Source organism: Oncorhynchus mykiss, chromosome 30 (assembly GCF_013265735.2).
Source record: "Oncorhynchus mykiss isolate Arlee chromosome 30, USDA_OmykA_1.1, whole genome shotgun sequence".
Taxonomy (NCBI): Eukaryota; Metazoa; Chordata; class Actinopteri; order Salmoniformes; family Salmonidae; genus Oncorhynchus; species Oncorhynchus mykiss.
This window is the reverse complement of record NC_050570.1, coordinates 37809782-37830304: the sequence shown is the minus strand read 5'-3', so window position 1 is coordinate 37830304 and position 20523 is coordinate 37809782. Positions and strand designations below refer to the sequence as shown.

Sequence of the window (20523 nt, the reverse complement as noted above, 5' to 3'; positions counted from 1 at the left end):
GTTGTTAACTACTAGTTAGCTTAGTAGACCTCAACAAACAGAACTCCTAGAAAAACACTCCCGTTAGCCAGCTAGCTAGTGTAACAGTATAACTTTAGACCGTCCCCTCACCCATACCCGGGCGCGAACCAGGGACCCTCTGCACACATCAACAACAGTTACCCACAAAGCATCGTTACCCATCGCTCCACAAAAGCTGCGGCCCTTGCAGAGCAAGGGGAACCACTACTTCAAGGTCTCAGAGCAAGTGACGTCACCGATTGAAACGCTATTTAGTGCGCACCACCGCTAACTAGCTAGCCGTTTCACATCCGTTACACTCACCCCCCTTTTGACCTCCTCCTTTTCTATATTGCACACCCTTTAGTTTGTCCATTTTCATCTCACAAGATTTTACATGAATTTTTCAACATTTAAAATGTCAAAAATTGCTAAATGTTCTCTCCTCCCATGGCAAAATAGAAGTGCAGGAAATGAACTTTAAAATGTACATCTTATTTTCTCTTTGTCGAGAGGGGGATTATTAAAATATTTTGCAACGATGTGGGGGCCCCACAACCAAATCCCGCTTAGGGCCCCCAAAAGGCTAGAGCCGGTCCTGGAAACAAATATATACAAACAAACACACACCCAGCCAGACAAACAGGAGAAGGAGAGAGAAGAAACAGAGATACTAGCTTACAAGTAGCACGCATTGGACAGGAGACAGATCGTCAGACCTCAGGTGGAAAAGTCCTTCTAAAGGAGAAGATCTTACAGCACTGAATCTCTTTACAGTGAATATCTACTCATCATTGGGCCGTACTGTACTACTATAGTGAGATGCTATAACCTGAGCACTCCGTATAAACGTTTTTGGCTCTAGGTGCTCTGAGATCAAACCTGCTCTTCCTTGGACAGAGGAAGTCATTTCTTTCCAACAGCCAATCAGCTATAGTGTGATGATGTCCAGCCTGGCACTGCCCTCCAGGCCAATCTCTCCCTGCTACCTCTACCACTCCTGGATCGGGTATGTAGGGCTGGGCTGGGCAGGTGCCTCTTACTTCAGGAGTGGGAATGAATGTGTTGGTACACAATGTGCATTAGTCTTGTGCTCTTTGTCGGAGAGCCGTCTTTCTTGTTTGCTCTGCCTGCCACCAAAGCATTATCCTCTTCACATTGTATGTCTCAACTACAGTCTAAAAGCGGTTTCTCTGTCTGACAACTCTCCACTCCTAAAGATTGGCCGCTTCGTGGGCGTAGGCGTGAACCTATTCAAGTCAGTAAGTAAATACATTTTTTAAATGTTAAAAAACAATGTATTATTAGCTAGCTGTGTGTAGGCTAATGAGCTGCTTGTTAGCTAGCTAGCTAGGCAACATTACATACTATAGGTAATTGAAATATCAGCTGAAATATCAGCTAGTTAGCTTCATAGCAGCTTGTTACCTTGATGTGGGCCTATTTGTCATTGCAAATGAAAAACTCGTGCTCCAAATGCCTTTGTAGAAAACAGCAATGGGAGTGGGTGAAATAATGTTCAGCTCCAGCTGTCAGAAAAGAGACAGCAGAAAAGAGAGTAGGTGTACTAGTTAAGATGGGAAAATATTCTCCAGTTTCAGTCCCTAGAGAGAAACACTATGAAGACAGACAGAGAGATAATAGTCAGGGCTGTCTAACTAATCAAATTAAGCCTGTTTCTTTGTGATGTCTGTCCTCAGATATGGAGAGCTGCGAAACTGCGGTCCCAGTAAATGTCCCAAGAGACTGCTGGCACATGCTTGTATGCCATGGGTTGTATGTGTACTTACTGTATGTTAGCAAAAGTTGTACACAATGTAGGCTACAAACGTATTACAACTGTATCATGCCAATCCTTCTCCTGGAGGTATGCTGGGTGTGCAGGCTTCTGTTCCAGCCCAGCACTAACACACCTGATTCAACTTATCAAACCTAATGAGTTGATAAAACTGTGTATTATTGCTGGTCTGGAATAGAAGTGTGCTCACCAAGTAGATCAGGGAGGGGAGCAAGGTTGGTCACCTCTGGTATGGACTTTTTTGTTCACCCAAAATTATTCTTTAGTAATAACAGCCTTCTTACTAAGATGTCTAACATTCACAAACAAGTTCATTATTTGTATATTTTGAAGTTATATTTTTTTCAACATAAAAACATTATTCAAGATGAACTAGGGTCAATGTTCATTCACCACAGATCACAACCCTGCAATAAAAAGACCGAAGGGGGATCTGTCTCTAATTGTCTGTGGTTTCTGTGTTGCTTTCTCAAGTGAACATTACATTTTTGTCCATTTTTGTCTCTGTCTCAGGGTATGAGCCATGTGGACCCAGTTTGCAGCTTATCATAATGGTATGCATCACCAATGTGGCCATAGTCCTACAGTATGATGGTGCAACTGGCCTAATGGGCATGTGCAATCAATGTGCCCCTTGTCATTGTACATCTGCAGCAGAAAATAGCTAAACTCACACATCATTTGTATATTGATGAGCTAGCTATATGTTCTCAATTTCAAATGAAGTCAAAGCCACAATTTCCTTTACCCATTCATGTGCATGTAGGCCTATGTATTTTGCAGGGAGTGAGCTATAATCATCAATGTCATGACACCAGTATACTGAAAGAGCCATAAGCTATAATATATGAGATCATAATGTTAAGATACCATCATCCAATTGGTAGCATACTACATGTTTTATGAACGGAAGATTTTCAGGCAAATATCTGCTCCTCACCTGATCAAATCAAATCAAATCAAATTTTGATTGGTTAATGGCAGTGGTGGCCGCCTGCAATTTGCAGAAAGTAGAGCAAAGCTGAACTTTTTCTATCGCTCCGCTAGCAGGGTTCGCACCTCTCACCTTCCTACAATCCCCTGCTCATTGCTCCACGCGCTCCCGTTGAAAATGAATGGGGTCGGAACGCCGTCTGGCAAATCCGGAAGTGTTGGAAACCCTACGTAATGATTTCTGTGGGTAATGCTCGTTAGCTTTGGCCGATGCTCTTAGATGGCAATGCTTTGTGGCTAGTGTTGCAATCTATTTAATTAGCAGTGCTGCTGTCTGTTGGCTGCTATAACAAACACCTATTTAGCCTGGAAAAGCACTCCTGTGTGTGGAGAGGAAAAGGAAATATGGAAGTGTGAGTCACACACAGTCTACTCAGACTGAGACAATCTCTGGTCTTCTCTCATATGCAAACACATGCAGTACAAGAAGCCATACTCTCGTTGACACACACATAAACATTGTCCTTCACTCTTCTTTCTGTGTCCATCTGTCCCTTTCACCCCCCCCCCCCCCCAAATGTTATAGTTGCACTAATCTCTTGTGACTGACTAATGTAAATTATGTAAATAATAATAAATAAATAATAAATAAATAATATATATAATATATATATATAATATAATAAATAAATAAATCATGTAAATTGAGTTAGTCAGATCCAGATGTATTGTCACCCTTGATAAAGATGAGAAAAAAGACTGTATAAAGTACTGTAAATAATACAAATACTGAGCTATATTGTATGCAAAAAAAAGGAAAATCTATTATTTTATACTAATACAATTGCTCAGAGAGATTTTATTCAGCAAGTTATAAAAAACAGGTGTTATTAAATACTCACCCGTTTTCAGCACCCTCCCCTTGCAAGGATAACCGCACTGAGCCGTTTTCTCAAATGTTTTATGAGATTGGAGAACACATAGAGAGGGGTCGTATAGACCATTCCTCCATACAGAATCTTTCCAGATCCTTGATATCCTTCGGTCTGCGCTTATGGACTGCCCTCTTCAATTCAAACCACAGGTTTTCAATGGGTTTCAACTCTGTAGACGGTGATGACCATTGCAAAATGTTCATTCTGTGGCCAATTAACACATTTTTTGTGTGTATTTTGATGTGTACTTGGGGTTATTGTCTTGCTGGAAGATCCACTTGTGGCCACGCTTCTGCTTCCTGGCAGAGGCAGACAGGTTTTGGGCTAAAATGTTGTGGTACTTGGGAGAGTTCAAGCTGCTGTTGACCTTAACAAGAGCCCCAGGACCAGTGGAAGCAAAACAGCCCCATAGCATCAAAGATCCACCACCACATTTTACAGTCAGTATGTGGTTCTTTTCTGCATATGCATCCTTCTTTCGATGCCAAACCTACCACTGGTTTGCATGGCCAAAGAGCTCTATTTTCGTGTTATCTGACCATAGCACCCGGTTCCAATCCAAGAGCCAATGTCGTTTAGAAAACTCCAGGTTTTTACATTTGTTGATTGCTCTCAATAAAGGATTTTTCTGGCAACCTTTCCAAAGTGCCTTTCGGCATGGAGGTGCCATCTAATTGTAGATTTGGTGCCATCTAATTGTAGATTTGGAGACTTAGTGACCCGAAGATAACTATCTTCAATAGGCATACTAAGCAATAACTACCTACAATTGCTCTTATATCCAAAAGCTAATAAGTCCACATTTAAATTGCTTCCTATCGACATGATGTACAGATCTAAAAACCAACTGCGGTGAGGTCCCTGAACTCTCTTGAACTTGTCCATGCTATGCCAATTAGTTTACCAAACATCCACTGCTAACTTGCATTAGCATCCAGGCTAGTGCTCCCTCAGTGTGTTAGTGGAGAACTGAGTGTGTTTGTGGACTGAGTTGTTATCCAGTGCAACTGAGTAGTCTGCAGGGCTCAAGCTCCATTGTGGGTCAAACACAGAGCCCTCAAGATCCAACCGCCCATCCCTACTGAGCTCACACCATACCAGTTACACAACGGACCTGTGAAGACATGGAATAACACTCTCTGTCTTTCTCACAGATTCATCTATCTCTGTCTCGTACACTCATTGCCCTCTCCTTTCACCTCTCTTTTCACCTCTCTTTTCCCGCTCTCCATTGCCCCCACAGTCCCTGTGCCTCCATGTCAGTGCAACTAAGATCAACTGACCCCTTTCCCCTCCTCCCTCCCCTCTCTCTCTCAGAGTGAGAACATCAACTTGACCAATGTATTTATCATGCCTCCAGTCACTTTTAACCCTGTTTGCATGTACATACGTACAGATGTAGGACCTTAATTTGAGACAGTTTGCTACAGGAGGAAAATAAATCCTGCAGCAACATGATATGTGAATGATTATGTGGATTATAATTCATTAGCATTTTTGTAGGGGTTGATACATTTTTAAAGACTGAAATTTCAAAGTGGAAATTACGAACTTCAGAAGCCTTTTTTAAACCTCAAATACACTGAAAGTTTAAAGTTAACTGGAATACAGAAAGTTCTCCTGCAACAGGGTGATCCAATTAAGATCCTACATCTGCACCTCATTCACTTCAGTATCCCTGCACATTGTAATAATGGTACTGCCACTGGCCTGTATATAACTTGTATTCTTGTGTTTTTTTCTTCTCATATTTATTGTGTTTTTTTTGTCTATATTATTACTTCAATTCTGCGTTGTTGGGAAAGAGCTCGCAAGTAAGCATTTCACTGTAGAGGAGAGAGGGGTAAAGAGAGACATGAGTAAGTTGCTCAACTTTGTTTTTAGGAAACCATACACAGAATTTATCAGTTGACCAAATATTTAGGAAGAGGTCAGCATTTCATGGAGTCTGTGAAGGAAAAAAAACACATCGAAAAAGTGGTAAGCAAGTTAGGTCCCAAAAAAACAGATCTTCACCAAGTCAAATTCTTGTATTGTGTTAAAGGTTTCATGATGCTTGTATTTGAACAAAAGTAGATCATTGTAAGATTGTTCTATACAACAGTTGGGGTCTCTATAATCTTCAATATGACATCCTAAACCTGGAATGAAAGTGCATTCTTGTAGCTGTGTGGGCTAATAGTCAACTTGTTTGCCTTGGGGTTAGTTGATCCATTGGCCATGGGGTAAGTCGATCCATTGGCCATGGGGTAAGTTGATCCATTGGCCATGGGGTAAGTTGATCCATTGGCCATGAGGTAAGTTGATCCATTGGCCATGGGGTAAGTTGAGCGAACGGTTGAGGCAGTGGCAAGTTGAGCAAATGTAAGTGATTTCTTCCCAGGTGTAATGCAAGGCATTATCACTGGGATATGAGGTAACAACAGGATATGACCTATGTTAAAGTGTTTTTTTTTTTTTAAGTACAAAGTGTTTGTTAGGTGTTAAGCTTGTGTTAAAAGATTATTAAAATGATTAGAAGACTAAAAGTGATTATGATATTGTTGAACTGTGTTTGAGAAATAAAGTTAGAGATGGTTTTAAAAAGGTAGCTGTAATATTTGATTCAGTACAGACGTTTGTAGGCGGCTTATCTTACCCTGTCCCGCAGCTCAACTCACCCAATACCACTTTTTTTGGACAAGCTATGTTTTCAGAACTGTTATGTTTACATGAATTCGAATCATTTCCAGGGATACACAACATCCTGAAATACACACAGATATATTTGTTAGAAAGAATACTGTATTTCCCTTGCTGAATGTCATTTAAAAAAAATAATGCCTCAACACCCTACGGTTTTACACCTGCTGTATCCTGTGCATGTGACACTTGAAACCTTCTTGAGGAATTCACCAACCCTATGTTTAGCCATGCATGCATATGTACAGTATGGACCTATAGCTTTCTCCTGTCCTACCGTTCTATTGCTCTCTCACACACTCCATCTCTGTACTCAGCAGTCAGCACCATGTGAAATGTTTCATTGGGTGGGCGCGGGTCAGAGGTTACATCATTGAACCGGTAATACAGGAGTCAGAAGCTCTTGCACCAGCCCCGAAGAGGAACCCTCTGAACCCTCCCTCAGAGCATGACTAATCGTTCTCTATCTCTATATCTCTGTCACTCTCTATCAATCAACATGTATATCTGTTATCTTTCTTGTCTTTTCCTTTGCTTCCCTCGACCCTCGTCCCCCTACCTCTCATCGAATTCTCGCTCACCAAATTGCCCACCTCGTCTCTCTTGTTTCTCTCTCCACAATTGTCCTTCACTCGACTTTCTATATCACTCTTTCTATACCCCTCCACTTCACTCTTTCTCTCTCCTGTGTGTGAATGTAGCTTTCAAGGACTGACTCCTGGTAGTGTTTGATCTTGAGAGCTTAAAGAGAGAGAGAGAGAGCAGTGATTTGATGATTGCATGTCATGGCGTGTGGCATGCCGTGTGTACCATTGATGCCTATGTCAGGAGGGAGAGTGCTTGCGCCTGGCATGCAGGTGTCAGAATCAGACGCAGCCACAGAAGGGCTTTAATTCTGAAATCCCCTGACATTCCCCCAGCCCCGCCTGATGTATATAGAATGTCACTGCATTCTATGACTCTCACTAAGACGTATCATGGCATTTTAGTAAATGAGCTTTGGCACAGATAAAAGGAATAGGTAGACTGGATTATGGAAAAGACCGTTTGCTTTTGATGACTGTGGACAGTGGCTTATAGTGGAGTTTTGTGCCAGTTGTATATATTGGACACATAATACCTAATTGTTATAGGCGAACGCAGCAGGCATATGCTGCATCTGCATGCGGTATTAAACAGTCAACAGCCCCCAATTTCCATAGCCCCAATTTACCTGTGAGTCATTGCCTGTCAGTTGTCTGGAAATGAGAACTCTAACATACTGTGGTGTTAGAGGGCCACCTAGAGGGCCATCTTTCTAATTGTAAGTCGCTTTGGATACGAGCGTCTGCTAAATGACTAAAATAGAGCGCTAAATGACTAAACTGGAGTGTGCTGTCTCTGATTTTCTCTCGCGCTATTTCTCTCAGAACGATCTTCTTCACCCTAACCACTTAAGCTTCAAGATTGGTCACTCAACCAAGGCTTCTCTGTGTAACAGAAGCTCCTCTCTCTCCTGTTCTCCTCCTCCTAGATCTATCCACTGCCTTCGACACGTGAACCATCAGATCCTCCTCTCCACCCTCTCGGGGCTGGGCGTCTCAGGTTCTACACACTCTTGAATTGCATTCTACCTGGCAGGCCACTCCTGCCAGGTGACGTGGGGAAGATTGGTGCCTGCACAATGTACTCTCACTACTGGCATCCCCCAGGGCTCAGTTCTAGGCCTCTTCTCTCTATACACCAAGTCACTCGGCTCCGTCATATCCTCCATATCCTCCATGGTCTCTCCTATCATTGCTATGCGGATGACACTCAACTACTTTTCTCCTTCCCCCTTCTGACACCCAGGTAGAGACACGCATCTCTGCGTGCCTGGCAGATATCTCAGCTTGGATGTTGGCCCACCACCTCAAGCTCAACATCAACAAAACAGAGCGGCTCTTCCTCCCGGGGAAGGCCTGCCTGATCCAAGACCTCTCCATCACAGTTGACAACTCCGTGGTGCACCCCTCCCAGAGTGCAAAGAACCTTGGCGTGACCCTTGACAACATCTTGTCGTTCTCTGCAAACATCAAAGCAGTGACACGCTCCTGCAGGTTCATGCTCTGCAACATCCGTAGTGTAAAACCCTACCTCACACAGGAAGCGGTGCACGTCCTAATCCAGGCACTTGTCATCTCCCGTCTGGACTACTGCAACTCGCTGTTGGCTGGGCTCCCCGCTTGTGCCATCAAACCCCTGCAACTTATCCAGAAAACTGCAGCCCGCCTGGCTGCAGAACACAATCCCAAATTCTCCCACCCCGCTCTTCCGCACACTCCACTAGCTTCAAGTCGAAGCTCACATTCACTCGCCTCACCCCCGTGAACTTACACTTGGCTCTTTTCCTCCTAACTAGCTCTGACTATGCTAATAGCTACTTTATTGAGGATAAATATTATATTTTTATTTAACTAGGCAAGTCAGTTAAGAACAAATTGTCAATTCACCTACCTGAATGCACTAACTGTAAGTCACTCTGAATAAGAGTGTTTGCTAAATGACTAAATAACAATGTAAATCTAGTGGACACAGTTCGACAATACTTCCATTTTCTCTGGTACTAAATTGGTGCCCTCTAGTGTTCACAGTTAGGTAATGCGTCCCCCTTCACTATTTTTTTGCTGAGGTGGAGAGAGCGTGGCTCTTTTGACTTCCTCTATCCATTTGTTCTACTTAAATCTCCTGTTCATACTTGCCATATTAGCACACCTACTGAAATATATTGCCCATAATCGTGTCACTTCAACAGAACTGTTATGTAATTTCAGATATGATGAAGATATAAGGAATTTGAAAATATATTCTGATACTTCTCTAATTGTGTGCTTCACTATTCCTGTTGGATCACTGAAATGAATAGGGATATTCTATAGAATACAGACCTTTAACTGACCCCACCTCTCCCTCTCTATCCATCTGTCTGGGAGAAAATGTCTGTGAATCTAGCTGTGTATCATCTGTGTGTTCCCCTCAGGGGGTTATTAGGGAGGAATGTCCCCATTGTCAACCACAATGTGACTGAACCGTAACCATCGTCAACACAACCTCTCACTCCCTGCAGGTGACACCTTCCTCCGTTTCCACTTCCACATGACTGCAGATCCACCTTCTCTTTCTCTGTCTCTCGTTTTCGGTCTCTCTCGCTCTCCTCTCTCTCCCCCACCTTGTGCCCTCTGTCTCTCTCTACCTATAAACAACTACATCATCCCCCTCTCTCTCGTTCTCACTGTAGCACCCCGTTCTCCCTCTCTCTCTTTTATCAGGGAGTCATACTGAGACTAAAGTCTCTTATACAGATGAGCCCTGAATGAGATGAATTACAAAGAAATCCACACATCAAAATATAAATGCAAAATGCCAGCAGAAAGAAAAACAGGGTCATAAAAAACAAAACACATTTATCGGAAGTCAGGTCCTCAGTCAGCTTTCTAAATTGCCCTACAGGCACCAAAACATCACATTTAAGAACATGTTGAAGATTGTTCCACAAATAAAGTGCAAGAAACACTTAAAGCTGATTTACTTAACCCCGTAGAGACCAAAGGAATTTCCAGAGTTAGCCATCCCCGAGACCGGGTGTGGTAACTAGTATGGCTAAAGTTGAGTAAGTATGTTAGGGACAGTGGGACTTTTTGTAAAAGGGCTTTATAAATGAATCAACCTATGTGTCATCAAAGAGGGCCAACCAACTTTCTGGTAGAGAATGCAGTGATGACCACTAAAATGGTCACCTGTAATAAAACGCAGTGCGCTATGATCACCTGCATCTACCGGCTTTCATGAAGTAGCAGCTGCGTTCGGATAGAGGATGTCGCCATCGTCTAGGCCCGATGGGAACGTTGACTGAATCTGAATCTGCGTCCTACTATTTAGCGAGAGGCAGGAACTATTTATATAGAAGAGGCACACTTTCATTCTCAGCTTCTTAAACCTCAACATCAATATGATTTTAAAAAGGCAGCTTTTCATCTTTCCAGATGCCCATATATTTGTAAGCAGGGACACGATCAATATGAACACCATCCAAAGTACACATGCATAAATCATCAGTTATTTGTATGCGCTCTATAGAACGACAAATACTTTGTTTGACCTGCATTCGATATTAATTGCAGGTCAGTAAAGTGTTTATGTAATACAATAAAGGCAGATTGTAGTTCAGATAGGGCCTGGTCAGCTGTGGGGGCAATAGCATACACAACAGTATCATCGGCATACAAGTGTAGGTTACATTTATTTTGACAGACAATATCGTTCATGTGAACAATAAAAAGTACAGGACTCAGAATCAAACCCCTGCTGGACACCTTTCTTAATATCCAGGAAACCTGCTCTTTCTCTCACTTCATGTGCACTCTAACCTCTTGTCCTCTTCCCTCCGTCCATCTCATGATAATTCATGATCATTTCTTAGAAAGCAGGGTACAGGACCACATAATCAACCCACGTATAATCAATCCACTTGACTGCATGATGATGTAGTGAACCACGATGAGCTTCGCTGTCATAATGAAAAACTCTCAGTCATCATCATTCACGACATGTCCCTTGTCATTCTAAGAAATGCCGTTCATGTTAAATTGAGTGTGAGAACCTTCCGATTCTCAGTGGATTCTCAGAATTGAGGCAGTGTCTCTCTCACACAGTGTGGTCCCCTTGTGATTCACCAGTTCAGAACGTCTCAGTGCTTTCTGTGAGGAGAGGGAGGGAAAGAGAGAGAGAGAAGAGGATGATGAGAGAGGGAACACGTCAGTCTTCTGTTGATTGAAGAGTCAGAGGAGCTCAGAGTTCCGTGACCCTTGACCTTACCCTGCCATTAGCAGGCCGTCCATCCAGCATGAGTATTGACAGGCGGTGACATTAAAGTGACAGGTGTGGGGTATGCCCCTTAACACCCCATAACCACTTGTTACTTTCCTATTGACTTCTCTCTCACGACAATCTTGTACAAATTCAATCCAGTCCAGTCAAGTCCAGTCCAGTTCAGTACACTCTCTCTCTCTGACACTCTTTCTCACAACCTCTCTCTCACTCTCTCTCTGACACTGTCTGTCTGTCTGTCTCTGTCTTTCACAGTTCTATTCCATGTCTAGTTTGGCTAATCAATGCGTTTTATTGCCACTCTAGAGAACACCCAGTGGATGATTGATATTACAACAAATCCACACAGTTTCTAACAGTGCGTAATCGCCTCTATGAACATGGATTTTCAGTCTTGTTTCAGTTGCCTTCCTAGCTCTCAGTTTGGCTGAAACGGTTTGCCTATGTATCTAGTGGAGCATGGCAGATAATGGCTAGTAATGGATATTATTCTCTCTAGACATGTGTGGCAGGGTGGACATGTATTACACAGAAACAGAGTGGGATACACAACTCTATTCCCCCCTCTTGTCCTGTGTGTCAGGGTGATAGTAGTGAGTCCTTTCCAGAGAATCCGCTCCAGGTCATAGTGTTTGCCCTCTGTTGTCAGAGAGAGCACAGCTCCTCACTCACCAGGGGGAGGAAGTGCTAGCTGGACTCACAGAGTGTGAAAGAGAGAGAGAGAGAGAGAGAGAGAGAGAGAGAGAGAGAGAGAGAGAGAGAGAGAGAGAGAGAGAGAGAGAGAGAACAAGAGAGGAGAGTCACGACTAAGTGTTGGATTTTGACATTGACCTCACTGCTGCAGTGTGTTTGATGGTAGTTGATGGGTTAGTTGATGATTATTTTTGGTTGTTTATGGTGTATGCTTGAATGTTGCATTTGTGACAGTGGAAGTTGGTTACTTTATACAGTCAGTGTTGTGTGATTGATGTGTGTATGATGGTGATTTGGTGTGTGTGTGTTGATACGTGAGTTGTGTGTTGTATGTGAGGCGTGGGTTTGATGGTGCTGGGTAACTGGGCTGTTGGGGCTATGTATCGGCGGTCGCCCTGTCACAGAAGCAGGGCCCACTTTGACTTTAGCGAGGACGTCGTCAAGGGACTCCATGCCTCCAGCCACACTCACAGGTCAGACCGATGATATACTGTACCTCTCTGCCTTCCCATCTCTCTCTGTCTCTGCATCTCTCGTTCTCCCTCTCTCTCTCATCATTTACCTGCCTTTCTGTCCTTCTCCCTGTCTTTCGTGGTTCTCTGCTATTCTCATGTTCCGATTAGCGTGTGATGTGTTGCCAGTATGCTCATTTCATCTTTACAGTGCTTGTTATGCTTGCTTTTCAGTCCTCACTCTCCCCTCTATGTGCCTCTCCCTCTTGCTCTGCATGGACAGATTCCCCCCCCGATACAGTCTCTAGCTATATCTCTGAAGTGGATTAGGAATATGAGTTTGTGTGTGTGAGGGAGGGAGTGAGTGAATAATATATCTTGAGTGTGTGGCATTTGGTTAGTTTACACTGTTGTGGTGTGAGTCTATATAGTAGGCAGTTCTGGACTACTGGTCTATCCAGATTCAGCTGTGCTGCTGTTACTTAAAGCTCACCTCCAGTACTGTCCCTGATGTAATGCAATTTCCTTAATGTAGCCCGCTGATAACGCAACTAAACACTCCCAGCAGGATTTGTACTAGCGCTCTACTGTTCCACTGTGCCTCGCAAATGTTTTGTGTCACCCTCCTTGTCTATCCAAGCGCGTGACAGTTATTCTCTCCAACACCGCTTGCAACTGCTTATGTTTACATCGTGCAAACACAGTATGCTCTACAAAGCCAATATTGCTTATGAAGAGTTATTTCTGTTTTGAATGGATTTGCATTGCAGGGATACACACATGACTCTTTCACGTGACTCTGACCAGGAGTCATGGTGAAATTGTAGATTGTTGTTGTGGGGAAGCAGAGAGAGGGGGGGCCGCAGGCAAGACGCGCATGGGTCCAACCCAGACAGTTCAGTAGCAGGCAGCCTTGGCTGAGACTGGTTCTGTGGTCCCTCAGGCCTCTGGCTGCAGATATCTATGGATGTATGGCCACTGGGCTCCGGGGTAGTACAGGTTCAACCACAGCAGCAGCATTGGGTTCTGGCTGCAGGTCTCATGGTTAAGGAGTTTCTCCATAGCCACAGCAGCAGTACTGACCTGTTGAGACTCCAGCCAGACCAGAACCCACCTTTTAAGAACCAAGGTTTCCTGTGGAAAGTACTGTACAGCCAGTCAGTGCATGTGGAAGTGGAAAGAACCACACAGTCAGATGTGTGTGTGTGTGTGCGTGTGTGTGTGTCTGACACGTGACAGGGATAGTTAGTATACACTTGTGCTTGTCTGTTCATGTGAGCACGTATCTGTGAGGAGTTTGTGTGTGTTGTGATACTGTGGTCTATCTGAGTTTGCTTTTGCATACATCCTGTAGGAAGCCGTGTGCTGGTGATGAAGGTGATTATGACAACACAAGAGTGAACAACATAGTGGGAAGTGGTTGTTGAATTACTACCAGGAGACTAGGGAACAAATCCTGTTTCGGACCACCTAGAGAGGTTTTCCCTTCACACACGTACGCACGATTACGCAGACAGACAGACAGACAGACAGACAGACAGAGAGGGAGGGAGAGAGGGAGAGAGGGGTGAAGGCTAACTCAGAGCAGAGTTTAACCTAGGGTAACTTGACTTTGTACACAGCCCATGGAATGAATGCCATTTAAATCAAGTTCTGTTTAGTTACGCAGCCAAGCCATGGAACACACTCTCTCGCCTGCTCTCCCACTTGCTCCCTGCTCTCTCTTTCTCTCTCTCACTCACTCTCCCAAAATCATGTGACATAGTGAAATATGATCTGACACGACTAACCGTAAGTCTCTCACAATGAGGATGTCTGGAAGAGAGAGAAAAAAGATGTAAATAAGAATGCTTTGTTTGTTGTTGTTTATTCAAAAGCGTCCTCTTATTTGCATATCCTAGCATGACGGCTTTGCAACGTCATAGTTTCTGCATTCTAGATTTGGTTTGTTGGCCGCTTAAGTGTGCATTTGTAAATTCACTCTAAAGTGTCAAAGTGCACTCTGGGCATTCACAAATTCTGAGCGTTGTCATATTGTTTGTTTGTAAATTGAGTGTTCAGAGTGTACACTGAACACTGGCCGAGGAGTACAGCTGATACGAGCGTTCTGACCGTTCTGACAATGGCAGCCAAGCACCCAAGCGAACAGGCTAAAGTTGGCTAGCTTGCTAGCTACTTCCAGGCACAAATGAGAGAACACGTCGCTCTAAACATTTTACTCGCCCTAGCAGAGTAAAGATCTTGGTTAGTTATTAACTGTGTAACAATTTCATGAAGTTTTTCAGCCGATGTTTACCCACACCTGTCATAACAACTGAGTTTAGGATGTTTGTAAATTCCTAAAATTTTTGGGGCGCTCTGGCACTCTCAAACCAGAGTGCTCTGAAATAGAGTAGATTGCCAGCGTGAAATGACTTAAACCGAATTTTCATTCTTGAGCATTTTCAGTGTGCTATCTCCAGATACTTCCACCTCATTTCTAATTCATCAACTGAATATGTTTCTGTTCACTACACTGCATCTCTTATCATGTCAAAGGTCGAGCCCTTTATTCTTCCATCATCAAGGCCATGTCCATCAAACTGATGCAGAGTCTGTATTGTAGCAGACGTGTGTAGTCTCTATTCTCTGACTCTGTCACGTGTGCAGAGTGTGGGCTGGACTGAGTTTGGGAACTGAACGCTCAATGTTCTTCCTTCCCACCACCAGAACCATGCAGGCCAGACTAGAGCTTTGGAAAAACACACTGATTGGGAATTCCGAGGAATTCGCCCTTTAATGCCTCCGGTCCCAGGAAGTAGCCTGAAGGATTTGGCAAAGTTTACCACCAAAAATAGTTGAGTGATGAAATGCAGTCACTACACCAGAAGTGATCGGTGCTTATGTTGTCTCTGGCTTTTCAGAACACTCAACATGTTGAACTGTGTATGTCTGCTGTGTGTGTGTGCATGCTGTGTGCGTTTTGTCGTGTCTGACACCTCTGTGGCTGTTTTCCTCTCTGTGTTATAAAACTGCCGTCTCAGTCTGGCTGTGTAGACTGTGTTACCATGGAGACAGACGCGTCCTGTTTATCCATGCAGCTCTAGTAGTAATTCCACAACAGAAAGTCTAAGTAAATAGGCCTTCTCAATGATTCCCTAAGTGTTTTCTGACTCCCATCTTACTGTACCTGGCTGAGAATGTGTACTAATTACTGCATGTGCGCATTTACTGTCTACATTACTGTCCACTGCTTTACTGAGAACATTTTTGATTTAAAATAGTGTGTGTGTTGGTGGGATTTCTCTGCATATCATGATGACCCTTACGGAAAAACCACATGCATTTCACATGTAAACATGTGGAGTGTTCCAAAAACACTTCATATTATTTCTATTACTCCATCCACCACCTCCCCTCTTCAGATTACAGCTCTTCTACTACGTATACAGTACGTAGTAGACCAAGGAGCTGGCGGATAATAGGAGGCTATACAGTACCAGTCAAACGTTTGGACACACCTACTCATTCAAGGGTTTTCCTTTATTTTTACTATTTTCTACATTGTAGAATAATAGAGAAGACATTGACACTATGAAATAACACATGGAATCATGTAGTAGCCAAAAATATATTTTATATTTGAGATTCTTCAAAGTAGCCACCCTTTGCCTTGATGACAGCTTTGCACACTCTTGGCATTCTCTCAACCAGCTTCATGAGGTAGTCACCTGGAATCCATTTCAATTAACAGGTGTGCCTTGTTAAAAGTTAATTTGTGGAATTTCTTTCCTTCTTAGTGTGTTTGAGCCAATCAGTTGTGTTGTGACAAGGTAGGGGTGGTATACAGAAGATTTGTATTTGGTAAAAGACCAAGTCCAGATTATGGCAAGAATAGCTCAAATTATCAAAGAGAAACGACAGTCCATCATTACTTTAAGACATGAAGGTCAGTCAATGTGGAACATAAAGAACTTTGAAAGTTTATTCATGTGCAGTCGCAAAAACCATCAAGAGCTATGATGAAACTGGCTCTCAGGAGAACCGCCACAGGAAAGGAAGACCCAGAGTTACCTCTGCTGCAGAGGATAAGTTCATTAGAGTTACCAGCCCAAATAAATGCTTCACATTTCAAGTAACATACACATCTCAACATCAACTGTTCAGAGGAGACTGTGAATCAGGCCTTTGTGGTAGAATTGCTGCAAAGAAACCACTACTAAAGGACACCAATAAGAAGAGACTTGCTTGGGGCAAGAAACACGAGCAACAGATATTAGACCGATGGAAATCTGTCCTTTTGGTCTGATAAGTCCAAATTTGAGATTTTTGGTTCCAACCACCGTGTCTGTGAGATGCAGAGTAGGTGAACAGATGATCTCCACATGTGTGGTTCCCACTGTGAAGCATGGAGGAGGAGGTGTGGTGTGGGTGCTTTGCTGATGACACTGTCAGTGATTTATTTAGAAAACCAAGGCACACTTAACCAGCATGGCTACCATAGCATTCTGCAGCGATACGCAGTCCCATCTTTTGTTTTGACCAAGAAGGATAGTGTTGGAGTGCTGCATCAGATTACCTGGCCTCCACAATCACCTGACCGCAACCCAATTGAGATGGTTTGGAATAAGTTGGACCGCAGAGTGAAGTAAAAGCAGCCAACAAGTGCTCAGCATGTGGGAACTCCACTTGTTTCCTCATTTTTGTGGTAACGTTGCAGTCGGTTGGTTCTAAGTTTGGATTGAACAGACATTCCCATATATTTTTACTTTTAACTTCATTGTTTCTACTCATAATATCATTAATAAATATAATACACTTTTTTATTATTCCGTAAAGAATATTTTTGTTATTCATCAGTATATTTGAGTTTAACAATAACATTTGTTCTATCTTCTCTCGAGGATAAAACTGAAATTGTAACCAGCTTTGTATGGTTTGTTAAAGGCCGATACTTTAAACAAAATTACATTTTCAATTAGTCGGGAATGAGAAGTTGTAATCTGTATGAAGGCCGTGTTTGAACAAAGGATGAGCCTTAATTAATCATCTACTGGAGAACCATTTTGGGTTTAAGTATAACTTCTGTGTGAGTGAAGCTTTTAGTGAGAGGTTTAAAGCTTTAATATTTAATCATTTTATCCCCCCCAAACTCACATTCGTTATATAAATAGGCACATTTAACTTTGTGTGGTTTAACATTCCAAATAAAATGAAATATCTTTTGCTCATACGATTTAAAAAACGAGTCACCTGGAGTAGGCAGCGCCATTAGTAAGTAAGTAACCTGTGATAGGACCAACGAGTTAATCAATGTGATTTTTACATAGACAAGTATTTACCTCTCCATGTTTGCAGAATCTTGTCTATTTTTGCAAACTTTCTATTGAAATTTGTGGTAAGTTCATTAATATTTTGGGAGATAGGAATACCAAGTATGCCTACTTCACCATCCGCCCATTTTATTGGTAAACTACAAAGTAGCGTAGACACTTTAACGACCCAATACGTAATATGGTACACTTGTCATAATTAGGTTTTAATCCAAAGAGGCTAGAAAAGTGATCAAGATCTTCAATGAGACTCTGCAGGGGTCCAGATTGAGGATTTAAGACAAAACTAGAGTCATTGTCATACATTGACACTTTTGTTTTTATCCCCTGGATTTCTAACACCTTGATGTTCATGTTGGATTTCATTTTTTATAGCTAGCATTTCAATGCCCATAATAAATAGAAAAAGCTCAATACTTTGAGAAGTAACCATTATTTACACCTGAGGTTGCTGTACATAACTTTAAGCCGTTGTATAAGAGAATCACCTAAATTAAAGTAATCCAGGCATTTATATTTAAATTATAGTCATACTTTATCAAACGCCTTTTCAAAATCTGCTATGAAGACCAGGTCTGGTATCTTTGATGTTTCATAATGTTAAATTGTTTCAAGTAATTGTCGTATATTATCTCCAATATATCGTCCACGTAAAAAACCTGTCTGATCAGGATGAACAATATCTGGTAAAACCTTTTTTAGTCCATGTACTATGCATTTCGCCAGGATTTTCGCATCACAACAATGAACATTTAAGAGACCTCCAGTTTTTTTTAAATGGACTGGATCTTTATACTTACCACCGGAGTCCTGTTACAGTAGTAATGAAATCAGACCTTCTTGTTGAGTACCTGAAAGTCTACCATTTGTATAAGAGTAATTAAAACATGCTAATAATGGATGTTTGAGTACATAAAAAAAAAAGGTCTGATATACCTCTACTAGTATACCGTCTATTTCGGGTTCTCCCCAATGAGAGGTGGGTGTGGAGTCAGGCGCAGGAGAGAGCGAATGTAAAGGAAGGGCATTTATTTTACAAGCCCAAAGAACAGGAACAGGACCACAGCAACCTGTTCAACAGAACACACGAAAACGCAACCCAAACAAATGACAGTAAACGAAACAATCCCGCACAAAACCAAGAGGGTAGGGCGAGATTAAAATACCCAACTATTTAACCAAAATGGGACACAGGTGAACGACAAGACAGACAAAACCAAATGAAAAGGAAAAAGTATTGGTGGCAGCTAGTAGACCGGCGACGACGAACGCCGAGCGCCGCCCGAACAGGGAGAGGAGCCACCTTCGGTGGAAGTCGTGACAGTCAAGCCCTGGTGGTTTTCCAGAATGAAAATATTTTATTGCTTCAAAAAGTTCCTCCTCTGTAAGTTGGCCTTCACACAGGTCTTTCTGTAAATTTGTTAATTTTACATTATTATTATTATTATTATTAGGAAAGAAGTCCTTACATTTGACATCATTCAGTGGAAATGGAGGAGATTGAAAAGAAAACATATGTTTAAAATATTTTGCTTCCTCTTTCAACATAGAATTTGGTGAATCATGGATGACTCCGATCATTTGTAACGAGTTTCCGTAAATTATTTTTGGTAGCATTTCTACGTTGAAGATTCAATGTAGTGCATTTTAAAAAAATAATCCATCCAATTCCCTTTATTGATCTTCTTGAATAAGTACCTCCCATTCTTTTTGTTTTTCCTCTAACCTATTTTGTACCTTTATAGGACAGTTGTCATTACCATCTACCTGCGCTGTTACTTCCTCTATTTCCATTATTAGTCTAATCTCTTTTGACCACAACCACTTTTGTTTTAATGAGTATAGTATTGGATGGCTTTTAAAAGTACATTTAAAAGTGTCCCATACAATAAGGGGATCTGCTGTACCTATGTTGTGCAGAAATAAAGTAAATGTATTAATTATTTTGTCTTAGTTATGAAAAAATTGTCATCAAATAGGTTTTGATTGAATTTCTAAGTAAATTCTGTAAGAGTTATATGGAGGCCAATTAGATGATGGTCTGATCGCATTCGGTCTCCTATTAATACTTTAAAAAAAATTTGATGCCAGCATGAATGAGACCAGGAAGTAACTAAGATGTCCAGCTTGATCAAAACACGTTTTATGTGATTACGTGATGTTATGTGAAGTTAATGTGATAACATGTGACATGTAAAGCAACATGTGATAATATGAAACTACACATGTGAAAACGTGATCACGTGAAGTGTTCCTAAAACACATTTTCACATGACTTCACATGTGAAATCATGTGATTTTCCACATGTGAAATCATGTGGTGTATCTGTAAGGGGATGTCCATAGCCCTTCAGTCATTCCCCAATCCCCATGTTTCATGAGTTAAACAGACTTAACTTGACATTGCCCACTGTCTTTGCTCAGTGCCAGGGAAAGAGTCTAGTTTGCTCTCTCCTGGCACTCTCTCAATGTCATTTTTCTTAGTTTCTCTTGTTACTGTCTTTCAGTCAATTCATGTCCCCGAATGATCTCCCTCCTACTTCTTGACTCTTCACTCACTTCCTGACTCTCTACTATTCTCACACTTGCTCCCTCTATATCGCTCCCCATTTCCATGGTATATCCCCCCATCAAGACTGTTGTTAAGGCGGGATGATTCAGCTGCATCACGGGGGAAGGATGTACTGTATAAGTCACACAGAGGTCATTGGGATCACTTCCTGGTTGTTTTTGCAGAACAGAGACAATACAGTACTTAATACTTACTGGAAATGATGGTTTCTACTGTACACCGTTTCTCCTCATCCTCACTTCTCTGAAATGAGAGCATAGGTTGAGCTATAATTCTGGTCCAGAGTTTTTCCTGGTCAGGT

General features: G+C 42.1%; 1 protein-coding gene and 1 long non-coding RNA gene across 2 annotated transcripts in view; both read left to right on the top strand.

Annotated features, from left to right (window-relative positions):
* Positions 1 to 631: 631 nt before the first annotated feature.
* Positions 632 to 2239, top strand: LOC110521794. The gene is made up of 3 exons (XR_002473213.2): positions 632 to 1009; positions 1178 to 1262; positions 1701 to 2239. It is a non-coding gene; the product is annotated as an uncharacterized LOC110521794 (long non-coding RNA).
* Positions 2240 to 11974: 9735 nt separating this feature from the next.
* LOC110521793 (cAMP-specific 3',5'-cyclic phosphodiesterase 4B) overlaps positions 11975 to 20523 on the top strand; it is an 87833-nt gene continuing 79284 nt past the window's right edge. Inside the window, exon 1 of the mRNA XM_036969410.1 lies at positions 11975 to 12359. Within this exon, the coding sequence (XP_036825305.1) occupies positions 12235 to 12359 (125 nt within the window). The 5' untranslated portion in view covers positions 11975 to 12234. The remainder of the gene's footprint in view (positions 12360 to 20523) is intronic.